Source organism: Lupinus angustifolius, chromosome LG01 (assembly GCF_001865875.1).
Source record: "Lupinus angustifolius cultivar Tanjil chromosome LG01, LupAngTanjil_v1.0, whole genome shotgun sequence".
Lineage (NCBI taxonomy): Eukaryota > Viridiplantae > Streptophyta > Magnoliopsida > Fabales > Fabaceae > Lupinus > Lupinus angustifolius.
Genome location: NC_032009.1, coordinates 14,082,087 through 14,095,220, shown reverse-complemented (window position 1 = coordinate 14,095,220; position 13,134 = coordinate 14,082,087). Strand labels below are relative to the sequence as shown.

The window sequence follows — 13,134 nt, the reverse complement described above, 5'->3', positions numbered from 1 at the left end:
ACTCGAAATGAAATTACGAAGCCAATGGTGCGATCGGAATTCGATTCCGAGTTACGAAACTCAAAAACCACTTTTTGAGTCATATCGAGTGGATTTTGGCCCCGACAGTGGTCCAGAACCGACTGTCTCCGAAAATTACCAAAATTTACCACAAAATAGGAAATAAAATTACAAGACTAAAACTCAACTAGAGTTTCTTCTAATTCTTTACCGAAAATTCCCATAAATTTATTTTCGAATATATAATTAATAAAAATATTAATAAAATCTTATAATTCCAAATCGTAAAATTCGCGGTGTTACAATGCCCAACTCACATCCCTGCTCTAAAGTGTTGAGGCTGGATCATCTACACATAATATTAATAAACTAAGCTTGGTCCCTACTGACAACTTTGCTACTGAATATTACATATGGATCATCCACACATAATATTACATATGGATATTTGGGGTCCTCTTGCAATTATATCTATCATTGGTTACAAATATTTTCTTACTATAGTCGATTACTTTAGTAGATACACTTGGATCTTCATGATGAGATCTAAATCTAAAATCGCCCTTTGGTGCATAACTTTGTCAAGATGGAACAAACTCAGTTTCACAAAAATTTTAGAATCATTAGGAGTGACAATGGTGCATAATATTTTATGTCATCCTTTTATCAAGAGTTAGGCATCATCCACCAAACCTCTTGCATTGACACTCCTCAACAAAATTTCATAGTTGAAAGAAAGCATAGACATTTGTTAAATGTTACTAGATCTCTCCTTTTTCAATCAAAACTGTCCAACAGTTTCTAGTGTTATGCAGCCAAACATGCTGCATATTTGATCAATATGATTCCTAGTACTGTCACCCCCAGGAAGACCCCTTATACTCTTCTATACAATAAGGATCTTAATTTGATGGATCTCAGGGTCTTTGGAAGCCTTTGTTTTGTATCTAGCTTTGCTAACCATAGGTCTAAACTTGATCCTAGAGCTAGAAAAATGTATTTTTTTAGGCATTCAATCAGTGACTAAGGGTGTTTTCCTCCTTGACCTCAACAATAGAGAAACTTTTTATCTCAAGAAATGTCATTTTCCATGCGCACATTCTAACCTACATGCCAACATCTCTCTGTCATTCCTGCTCCAACAAAGACTCCAATGTTTATAAACATGAGGAAGGAGAGACAACTGATCTAAGCTTTCTTGGTCCTCCATCCATAATTCCTCAAATCTCTCCCAACCACACATCCACCAGTGACATTTCTCTTGAAACTGAACCAAAATTCTAATGATCAACTTCCTGCTTCCATTCCTAGTAATCATAATAACTCTGGTTCTCTTAGAAGGTCAACTAGGACAAGGTCTACTCCATATTTGCGTGATTTCCATTGCAGCCTCATAAGCTATACTGCTCCTTCTTCATCTTCAGGTATCACACATCCTCTTTCAAAAGTTTTATCCTAAAAAAAATTATATTCTGCTTAATTGAATTATGTCATGTCAATAGTCATCAATACTGAGCCCAAAACATATAAGCAAGCAAGTAGACATCTAGAGTGGATCAAGGAAATGCAAGATGAGTTAGAGGCTCTTCTACCACCAAACAAAACTGCCATAGGTGCCAAATAAGTGTACAAAATTGAATACAATTCTGGTGGTAGTGCTGAAAGACACAAGGCCAGATTAGTAGCAAAATGGTATACCTAAACAGAAGGCCTTGATTATTTTGATACATTTGCTCCTGTCATAAAACACATTACAGTCAGGCTAGTCCTAGCCATTGCTTCCTCTCAGCATTGGCAATTGCATCAATTAGATGTAAACAATGCTTTTTTCATGGAGATCTCCATGAAGAAGTTTACGTGGAACTTCCACCTTGTGTTCTGTCTCACAAGCCAAACCTAGTTTGCCAATTACACAAGTCTCTCTATGACTTAAAACAAGCCAGCAGATAATGGTATAACAAACTCTCATCCACTCTTTCTACTTTGAATTATAAACAAGGCTCACATGATCACTCACTTTTCACTAAGAAAAATGGAGATAAGTTTACTATTTTATTGGTTTATGTTTATGACCTCATCCTAGGAGGCACTGATGTTTCTAAAATTGCTTTTGTTAAGAGTCATTTACATTATTTGTTCAAAATAAAGAACCTTGGACCTCTGAAATACTTTCTTGGCTTGGAAGTATCTCGTTCACACAAATGTATCATTCTATCTTAGAGAAAATATGCCCTTGGTATATTAGCTGACACGAGTTTCTTTTCCTCCAAGCCTCTCCCCACTCTTATGGTTAAAAAAACAAGGCTTCACCAACATGATGGAGATCCTTATTCTGATCCTGGTCTTTATAGGAGATTGGTTGGAAGATTGCTATACCTCACATACACTAGACCTGACATAAGCTATGATGTTCAACATAGCTATACTGCTCCTTCTTCATCTTCAGGTATCACACATCCTCTTTCAAAAGTTTTATCCTAAAAAAAATTATATTCTGCTTAATTGAATTATGTCATGTCAATAGTCATCAATACTGAGCCCAAAACATATAAGCAAGCAAGTAGACATCTAGAGTGGATCAAGGAAATGCAAGATGAGTTAGAGGCTCTTCTACCACCAAACAAAACTGCCATAGGTGCCAAATAAGTGTACAAAATTGAATACAATTCTGGTGGTAGTGCTGAAAGACACAAGGCCAGATTAGTAGCAAAATGGTATACCTAAACAGAAGGCCTTGATTATTTTGATACATTTGCTCCTGTCATAAAACACATTACAGTCAGGCTAGTCCTAGCCATTGCTTCCTCTCAGCATTGGCAATTGCATCAATTAGATGTAAACAATGCTTTTTTCATGGAGATCTCCATGAAGAAGTTTACGTGGAACTTCCACCTTGTGTTCTGTCTCACAAGCCAAACCTAGTTTGCCAATTACACAAGTCTCTCTATGACTTAAAACAAGCCAGCAGATAATGGTATAACAAACTCTCATCCACTCTTTCTACTTTGAATTATAAACAAGGCTCACATGATCACTCACTTTTCACTAAGAAAAATGGAGATAAGTTTACTATTTTATTGGTTTATGTTTATGACCTCATCCTAGGAGGCACTGATGTTTCTAAAATTGCTTTTGTTAAGAGTCATTTACATTATTTGTTCAAAATAAAGAACCTTGGACCTCTGAAATACTTTCTTGGCTTGGAAGTATCTCGTTCACACAAATGTATCATTCTATCTTAGAGAAAATATGCCCTTGGTATATTAGCTGACACGAGTTTCTTTTCCTCCAAGCCTCTCCCCACTCTTATGGTTAAAAAAACAAGGCTTCACCAACATGATGGAGATCCTTATTCTGATCCTGGTCTTTATAGGAGATTGGTTGGAAGATTGCTATACCTCACATACACTAGACCTGACATAAGCTATGATGTTCAACATCTTAGCCAATTCATGTCTAATCCCACTCAAACTCATTACAAGGCATTAACAAGGGTATTGAGATATATCAAGTCTTCTCTAGGATAAGGATTATTCTATCCTGATGCCTCTATTATGTAACTTAAAGCTTTTTCTGATTCTAATTGGGGCACTTGTATAGATTCTAGAAAATCCATATCTGGATATTGTGTGTTTCTAGGTGAACCTCTCATTTCATGAAGATCCAAGAAGTAGCAAACAGTTGCAAGATCTTCTTCTGAAGCTGAGTATAGGGCTTTGGCCGCAACTTCTTGTGAGGTGCAATGGTTAACTTTCTTGCTTGATTCTTTCTTTGTTTCTTTCATTACTCCTACCCTTCTTTATTGTGATAGTGCTTCAGCTTGTCATGTTGCTAACAATTCTATTTTTCATGAGAGGACTAAGCACATTGATATAGATTGCCATGTAGTTCGTGAAAGACTTCAAAACAAGCTTTTTCGTGTATTGCCAGTATCAACAATTGATCAATATGCTGACATTCTTACAAAACCACTTTATCCTTCTCCATTTCTTTATTTGTTATCCAAGCTGGGAGTCCTTAACATCCACTCTCTAGCTTGAGGGGGCTATTATAGATAATAAGTCAAGTCAGCCCAATCTTGAGTCAAGCAAGTCTAATGTTATTGCTTTCACTATGGTTCTATTATTCATTCTTTCTCTGCAACAACTGTTCTGCAAGTACAGAGCATAAGATTGTTTACCTTTCTTTCTTTTGGTTCTTTATTTTCTTTTGTGTTGATCATGTTAGTTTATAATGTATAGGTTAGTTAGTTGTTGAACTTTGTAACTGTTTTTAGTTTCCCATCTCCTCTTGTATAAATAGCTTCTTGGCTCATCATATTAATCATATTAGAAGATGTATTTCTCAAAGGAACATTTTAACAAACACTCTTCTTTTGTACTAACAATTAGAATTTTACTTTTGCAGCAATAAATTGCCTTTTATTTCTACAAAAGCAAATGGAATGAATAACCTATGTCCATTGAATAATTAGTATATGCTTTATTGATTAAAAAAAATTCTGCAGAGAGTTGCTGACACGACTTTTAATCCTCGATTTAGCTATGTTGATTCATCATTTTTCTATGTTTAGTGACTTAAATTCTCGATTCTATACTTTGGATACTTCATATTAAATGTGAATCTTCTTAAAGGAGTGTTTTGGTTCAATGATCTTATGATATCTTCAAATATGTCTTGAGTGCAAATAGTTCTTGAACATAGATGGATCTGAAACAAACACATCATTTTGAGACGAATCTGATGATGAGTTTTTGATATTATCTTAAGGATATTATAGTGAGTTACGATAGAAAGATTAGAACATTTAGACTACTCAATATAATCTTAATTTATTTGGAATCATCAAAATATTGAGGGTTAATACTTAGAATATGCTAGAGACATTTGATATCTGAATTAGAATATATTCATATCTAGAAAGGAAGCACTGTTCTTGACTTGTGACTCAATAAAAATGACAAATACAAAGTTAGTTGGGTTTTGTGGTGCTGATAATGTTAGAGAGGAAATTGAAAGAAGATGTGCTATTGGAGGATGCTACTTCGTTGGACCTTATCAAGTATAATGGTCAAGCAAGAAAAAAACATCTTCTCATTATCAATAGTAGTAGTTGAATGCATATCCGTTGGAATCATTGATGTCCAATTCCTGGATACAAATCATTAATGGACAGATATGTTCACAAAACCTCTTACTAAGGACACATTTTTATAAGAAAGCATCTGTGTGGTACGTCTAGGATTATGATTATATGTATCCAATGAATGTTTGCTTGTTTAAATCCTATACAAGTTTAGTTTTGTGTCCTTTAGATATATCTCATAACTGATATATTTGTGTTAATTGTTTGGGTTAGCTTCTACTCAGTCAAATTAATTTTCACAGCATGCAATGTTCATATCCATCTAATCTATTCAAATCTTTCTCTCTCGAGAATTTGGAATCTATTTAATGAGGACACCCCGTAGTTAAAATCAAATCCAATTCCTTATCAGAAAAGCAAATTTTTATTCTAAAAAATATTTTAAAAAAAACTTATCTCTCTCAAATGGGCTTCCCTCACCTTAAAAATCTTATCCAAAGGATCTTTGTCAATCCTCCAACAAACTTTCAACGTTCCATATCCTATACATATCTAAACCCATAGTATGCAGGTCTTAGCAGGTTCTTGTATGAGTACAACTGTTGGAGCCTTGATAAGATCTTCAAGAGCCACTCAAAATTTCATCCTCCTTAGACAATAGTTCTAGGATATAGATGGTCTCTTTTTTCTCACACAATGATGTAAAATTCTTATTACCTTTTTGTTGATAACAAAAAAAGAGAAGAAAATGACAGGAAATTTGAACCCACATGCCAATGTACCAAAATGAGAGGAGAAAACGAGATGAAATTTCATCCTCGGTAGAAAATGGAGTTATAGAATTACTTCTTTAAACCGGTGAACCGGATTGGACTGGGCAGTCCGATCGATCTATTCGTTGACTAGACTTGAAAAAGACTCTAGCTTATAATATTAATCGAAAGAGGAATTGGACCGCTTTGAACCGGAGAAATTCTGGTTCCACCATGTTAAACCCAATTAAACCGGAATAAACAAGGAAGTGAAGGTACAAACAAATGTTATTGCATAAAACATTACCTTGTCTACACGACTACAACACACAATTTCCTACAATTCATTACCACACAATTCCTACATCTCATTACCTAGGAAAAACACTTACTTCACCATTCCACAAATATATAATAAAAAGCCAGAACTTCAGAACGGATCAATTCAAGATCATGCAGCATCTTACTCAAGACCATGAAGAAGTTTTTGATCAAAGTGCCAGACACCTGCAAGTCACAAAGTTATTGTATGAGAACCAAAGTAATGGATAGTTATATGCTAATATGTAAATGTTAGTAGTTCAATGGCCAGTGAAATGCAATGAGAAATTAACAGGGCTAATTGAATATGATATATGCATACCATGTCCCTTTCCAACTATTCTCAGTTGAGTCACATACTCTGATATCTTCTTAATTGCTTCAACCTGTAGAATGGAGAACAAGTTGTGGTTACAAACACTATACAATGTAAGCTTCCTTAACTTAAGCTTGATTATTTATTAGTTTGTTACCATTTCTCCAGGGATTATTTTAAAATAATGATATATATGGTTACCTTCTACAAGGGCCAACTTTTAGTAATGATGTAAGCAGTTATTTTATGACAAATACTGAAGTATAATATATTTCTGGTACCACTAGGTGTCTATTTGTAAGTTGCATTTTGAAGAAGAATGAAGGGATTGAAAAGGCTTAAGAGACAAGCTTTTGAGATGACTTAGCCTTTGATTCCCCCTCCAAAAATCAACTTACAAACGGACCTTAAAGGCTCAGATTAAATTGTGACCAAAATGTTATTGTTTTGGTCATCTCCTCAACAGAATTGTGATTTCAATTACAGCCGCTTCAACCATTTTTGTTAATTTTTTTGCCTTTCCTAATTTAAGGTAATTTCAATGAATCCCTATTATGATGAAGGATCAATTATATCAAATTTATGAGAGTTTTACCTGCTCATTCAAAAATTCACTTTCAATGAAATCTGCCAGTTGAGGATCATTGTTACGATCTGCCACCTATTTTGAAGAAAAACAGAGAAAATTTCTCAACATATGTTGGCTAAGCAATAAAATCTTAGACTAATTAGCCATTTAGCATTGAGAACGATAGGCCAAATCATTTGTGATTTCATTAGAAAACAACTATTTAACCCAAAACTGAAGGCAAAGAGACATTACACTGTGGAGATTCAGAAGTTTCTCGTTAACCAACTTCTCCAAAGATAAAGCTAATTCCAAAGCTGAATCAATCCAAAAGAAGTAAATATAAAAACAAAGTTAGATTATGGTTTGACAATGTGCACATAATAAATCAGAATACACTGCACAATTTTACAACACTACTGTGAGAAGCTGCAACATAAAAAGCATAGAAAATAGAATAATAAAACAGAAATCTTACCATGCAATGCATCCCCCTTTTCTACATTTGCAAATTCTGAGGGAGGACTTGTGATGGGATGCAGTATCACTCTTCCACCACGAATGTTCTATACAAATCAGAGTCACATAAGTTACTATGCCAGTGATAAGATCATTGCGAAAGGAGGTTTAAGCTCACAATGGCAATTGCAGCAGCAATATTGGTCACTCATTTCCATAATTCAATTGTGATAAACATTGTCTATGACCACAACAACAACCACAATTTCAAACCATGATTTAAGCTCTTAAGGGACAACATAGCTCTCAAGGGACAATTTCAACATAGAACAGATATCTCCTATCCTAGATCTTGTCCCGTATGTTGTCTACGCTAATGAAAACATGTCATATCAGTTAAAAATTTAAAATCTTTATTATTATTATTTTTTCTTCATCATCATTAATATGGAACAGGGCACAGAATAGCATATGAGACAGAATTTGGAACAATATATCTATATGATCTATGTCATTCAATATAACAAGTCAATGATCATAGTCAAAAAAGTTTAAATAGAAAAAATAATCACAACTAGACGTGATGAAGTATCATAAAGTTTAGCTTAAAAAAAGTTGGTAGATAAAAGAGAACCAAAAGGTTTTAGCTGGTTAAGGAAAGAACCAAAAACCTGATATTTTATAAACTTCTCAGCATGCTCTCTTTCTTCTTCACTTGATTCCTTAAAGAACCTGCAGTTTTTGGGGGAAAACAGCACATGAAATTAGGAACTCAACTCATTTTTTGGAAATGGAAGAAACAAGATGAAGGACAAAACATATATTGGTTGTGTTAGTTACTTTGCAAGTCCCTTGAGAGCTATGTTGTCTCTGTCAAAGTATGCAAACAAGGAATGGTACACATAGGAAACGTTGTATTCCACACTGCATTGATACAAAAAGAAAAGTAAGCTATGAAGTTGATACATGTACCTATGCTAACAAAAAATGGCAACAAATAATAAATATCTTATTCTGATGGTAAAAATAAAATAGAATCACTCAGTCTAAGATTTGAATTACTTACATGAATGAGAAGCGGTGTATATGTAAACATATTTAAAAGTGGATGATTATATCTATACACATCTTTATTCAGATTATATATGCCTACATCTTTATTAAAAGTGAATGATTATATATGGATGAAAAGCAGTATATTTTTAGAAGGGAATGTGTTAGGAGTCCAATATTAGCTGGTATAACAAACTTAAAAGTGATACTTAAAGTACGAAGCTTTTATCCAATAAACTAATATTTTGGGTGTTTGTTTAAGTCCCAATAATTGATGTCTTTTGTCTGAGATTTGTGTGACAGAAAGGGCTATCATAAAATCATTGTCAATAGAGCAAAAGTTATCCTGGATGTTCCCACTCCTTAATCCGTATTGGATCTTATATAAAATAAGTTTACATCAAAATAAGTGATGTAAATACACACTATTAGAAAGGGAAAACGAAAAAAATGAATTTCTTAATCTCTTACTTGATTTGCTCGTTTATTGCAGCTTCAGACTCATCGATATAATTCTGACGAGCTAAGGAAACATTAGGAGTTATTGGAACAGCAAGAACATCTTTCTTAACCTCTTCAAATGGTTCAAATATCACACCAGTGAGTGGTGATGACAAATTTGAAGCACTTACCCTCATCATGTTCTCTCTTCCCCCTCCATTTGAAAGGGTCAGTGAAGAAGGGGAAGAAGAGAGAACAAAGCTCATAGAAGAAATAAGGTTCTTTGGAACATCACCAACAATGGGTGAGAGAGAAGAAAAGGTTGAAACTTTTGAAGAAGCAAGGGCCATTTGGGAAGAAAGAAATGTGTATTTGAAAATGAAGAAAGGAAATCAATGGCGGCTATGAACTACGAAGGGTGAAGAACAAGGGAGGGGCAAAGAGATTATAAGTAGTGGTGGTAAGGGGTAGTTTGGTAATTCGGAATGTACTGGATTGCTATCTGAACCGTTGGATTATGATACAAGTGGATGGATGTGATTTCAACAGAGAACTGGCGTGTGGCGGGCTCGTGCTTATCCAGTGTGAACGTGGAATCTGTGTAAAATATCCAGTCCTTGTACCAATCACTCATTAATCGAAATATTCGGCGATGTATGCCTCCCTCTTTCAGTATTTCACGCTATGGCACGCGCTGAGTAATGATAGATATTTGGTAAAAATATTTTATATGAGTGTAATGTGATTCTAAAATTAAGTTTCACAGTTCTAAAGAAGTTCATCATAGGTTCCCTCATTTTATCCACCTTTCATCTTGATTTTTAATATTTCATAAGCACTTGTTTTATTCCGGATATCAAATATATTATGTGAACCTAAGTTAGTATAAATATCTCTACATATTAGGAGATAGTTTATCTTCTTAATTTATATCTTAATTTCATATCTGTCTAAAAGTTTTCATTTAGAAATATATTATAAAAAAAAACATGTGTCAAATAATCATGAAGTTAAAGAAATAAGTTATCTCTAAGAAAAATATTTTATTCTCTATTCTATATAAATTAACATGTTACTTAAGTAACTGTACCATCACATGTAAATCATTTATACAGGGTTAGACTCCATTCGATAATAAAATATTAGGGAAAAAGAAAATGTAAACTTTTTAATATTATTTATTATAGAATAATTAATGTTTATTTTCATGCCACGTGTCAAGATTGACATTAAGTAGTTCTGTAATTGATTATCTAGTAATAGAGAATATCTTGACTCATTTATATCACTATGAGATTGATTATTTCCTGAATACAGTTTCAAAGTAATTATAATAAGACTTTAGGCTCATGTTGTCTAGAGAGTTCTTAGAAGTAAAAGGAAAACAAAAATATTTTCATACTTTTGATATTGTTCAGGCTTTTTAGTCAACTGAATGAAAGAGTGTTCACTGCGATGATTTTTGAGAGAATCCTCACTACATAAATGTCCAATTAAAAAGTTATTTAGATGGTTAGAAAAATAAACTAGAAGCATTCTATTACGTGGTGAATGATGATTTAATCAAATGTAAAATATTTTCATTCTAAATATCAACTATATTATAACACATCTTATATGATATTTCACTTTTGGAAGATGCAGACAAAATTCATTACATAATTGAAAAAAGAACTATCACATGAAAATAAATAAAATACCATTCTATTTTCTCCTACAGGCAGATAAAAAACACAGTAGAAAATTAGAAATTAGAAACAGAATAGTAAGAACATCGGGGTATATTCTTCTAAAAATTAAAACTAAAAATAACACGTTACTTTATCATAACTAATAATATTTTTATGCTTATTTTTTAATATAATATTCATATGTTAGTATATTAAGATATTATTCACTCATTAATTGTATCACTTTTTATAGTCAATAATAACTAAAAAAAATAATGTATAATATAATAACAATTTATAAAATTTATATATTTCAAGGTAAATACTTTTTCTATGTTTTGTTTGATAGAATATTGCATTGCTCCCACGCAAATTCTGCGTGTGTGGTGAGATTGAGAGAGGAGCGAGTCTGGGGGTGGTTTTGAAGGAAAACGCCAAAGTGGGGCCAATCACGTGTTTGTCTGTAGTGTACAAGCCTCTGTAGCCACAGTCTTTCTTTCAAAAAGCTGTATAATTTTGTCCTGACTTCTAGAGTTCCTTCTACCGATTCCGGATTCATCCATTCAATTTATCATGGCACTAGTTAAGGTTGAACAAGGACTAAAGATTTAACTTTGATTAAGAGCATCCCAAACCAGTTTATTTTTATTTGAATCTAACAAATCATTATATAATTTATTATAACTTTTCATGAAATAAGAATAATATTTAGTTTTTTCACAATGAAAAATATCATTTTTATTCTTATTTTGGTCTTATAACATTTATCTTTTTCCACAATACCTCTCTCCTCTATTTCCCTTGGTTATGAATAACCAATAATTATTCTTATTTAAAAACAAAAGTAAAATAATAAGAATGACACTTTGAACAATACAATAAGAATGTTCTTATTCTATTAAGAACAATTATTATAATTGCTCTATTACATGTCCTATTCTTTTCCTAGATTATGTTTCTTATAATTATTATTATTTACATTAAATCTCATTCTACTAATATACTTAGATTCAACTTACAGCATAGAGACAACGATCATTCTCCCTAGTATGATAATTGGACAAGTTTGAGTATTATTCCACCCGGATAATACATCCCTGACTCATCGATAATGCATTTCTGACTCGTCATTAATGTGTTGCTAGCTCGCCATTAATGCAAGCTGACATTCTACATGTCACTCTGTCTGCAAATTCCACCTACCCCAATAGATCGATAGTTGCAGACTTACAGGATTGTTAAGGACAACCCGACATACCCCTGCAGTACCCACCAAGTACTAACCAACGGCCAGACGCCATGTCAGGCACTCCAAACTCTATGATTAGAATACCCCGCTAGGAAGTATCAATTAATACTTATTCCCTCATTTATTGCTTACATTCATTGCTCTTGCTCTAACCTTTCTCTTATTCACTCTCATTCTCTTTCTAGAAAACCACTTACTGACTTGATTGTCAGATAACCTTTTCAGGTACCTTCCCTAGAGGGTCCAGACATTATTTCGATCAAAGCTCCTGACTTCCGTTACTCAATCGGACACTTGATTCCGACCATACCCAATTAATAAAAAAGAACATTGGCGTTGTCTTTGGCTTACCTACAACATGGTGACCACCCGTAACCATGATCAACCCCTCAGCCAAGCAGAACCAATCACAACAAACATTCCTCCGAACCACGATACTCCTTCCATCGACCCTCCAACACTAGTACAACCATCCTATCAAGCAAGCCAAAGTCATCCCTCAAACCCCACCCCAGAAGAACCTACCACTCAATACCTCCTCCAAATGATCCAAACCGAATGCCAAATTATCCAACAACAGGCCCAGCTATTAGCCGATCTCTGCCAACATATACCTGAACCTAGTACTCTCAGCCAGTTTCGGATTAGCACTCTGTAGAGTCCGCCAAAGTATCCCGACTTATAGCCCCCCGAACACAAAAACCACCCAGACAACCCACCCATCTGACTATAGCTCCTCATGGGAAAGACACTCCTTCACCGAAGCAATCATGGTCGCACCACTATCTAAGCATCTAGCTCGCCTAAATAACATTGGCCAATATGATGGTACTACTGATCCATAAGACCACTTAAACGCCATTGAGGCCTCTATGCTTTTTCATGGGACGACTGCTCCTATTATGTGTCGAGCCTTCCCTCTCACTCTGAAATGCTCTTCCCTACAGTGGTTTACACGGCTGGCACCAAATAGCATCGTTCAGTGGAAAACTCTTGAAAACAGGTTCAACATCCAGTTTACAACAAGTAGGGAACAACCTAGATCTTCATATACCCTGTCTGGCATACGGTAGGAACAACATGAGCCTTTCCGAGCATACATAGACAGTTTCAACATGGAAGCCATGAAAGTCTACACCTTAAGTACAGAGGTGGCAGTACATATTTTGGTTATAGGACTGCAAGATGACATCTTCAGGCAAGAACTGTTAAAGTATTC

General features: G+C 34.2%; 1 protein-coding gene across 2 annotated transcripts; it reads right to left on the bottom strand.

Annotated features, from left to right (window-relative positions):
- Positions 6,111-9,435, bottom strand: LOC109349907 (ferritin-3, chloroplastic). Of its 2 annotated transcripts, none has more exons than XM_019590967.1 (8): positions 9,027-9,435; positions 8,343-8,426; positions 8,174-8,234; positions 7,522-7,609; positions 7,299-7,360; positions 7,071-7,136; positions 6,482-6,545; positions 6,111-6,345 (listed from the first exon to the last, which is right to left on the bottom strand). In XM_019590967.1, the coding sequence occupies exons 1-8, from the start codon at positions 9,344-9,346 to the stop codon at positions 6,302-6,304; spliced, it is 789 nt and encodes a 262-aa protein (XP_019446512.1). In that variant the 5' UTR covers positions 9,347-9,435; the 3' UTR covers positions 6,111-6,301. The 2 variants fall into 2 exon arrangements, with proteins under 2 accessions (XP_019446512.1, XP_019446521.1); XM_019590976.1 differs by lacking the exon at positions 6,111-6,345 and adding an exon at positions 6,383-6,406 and having other exon boundaries at positions 6,456-6,545.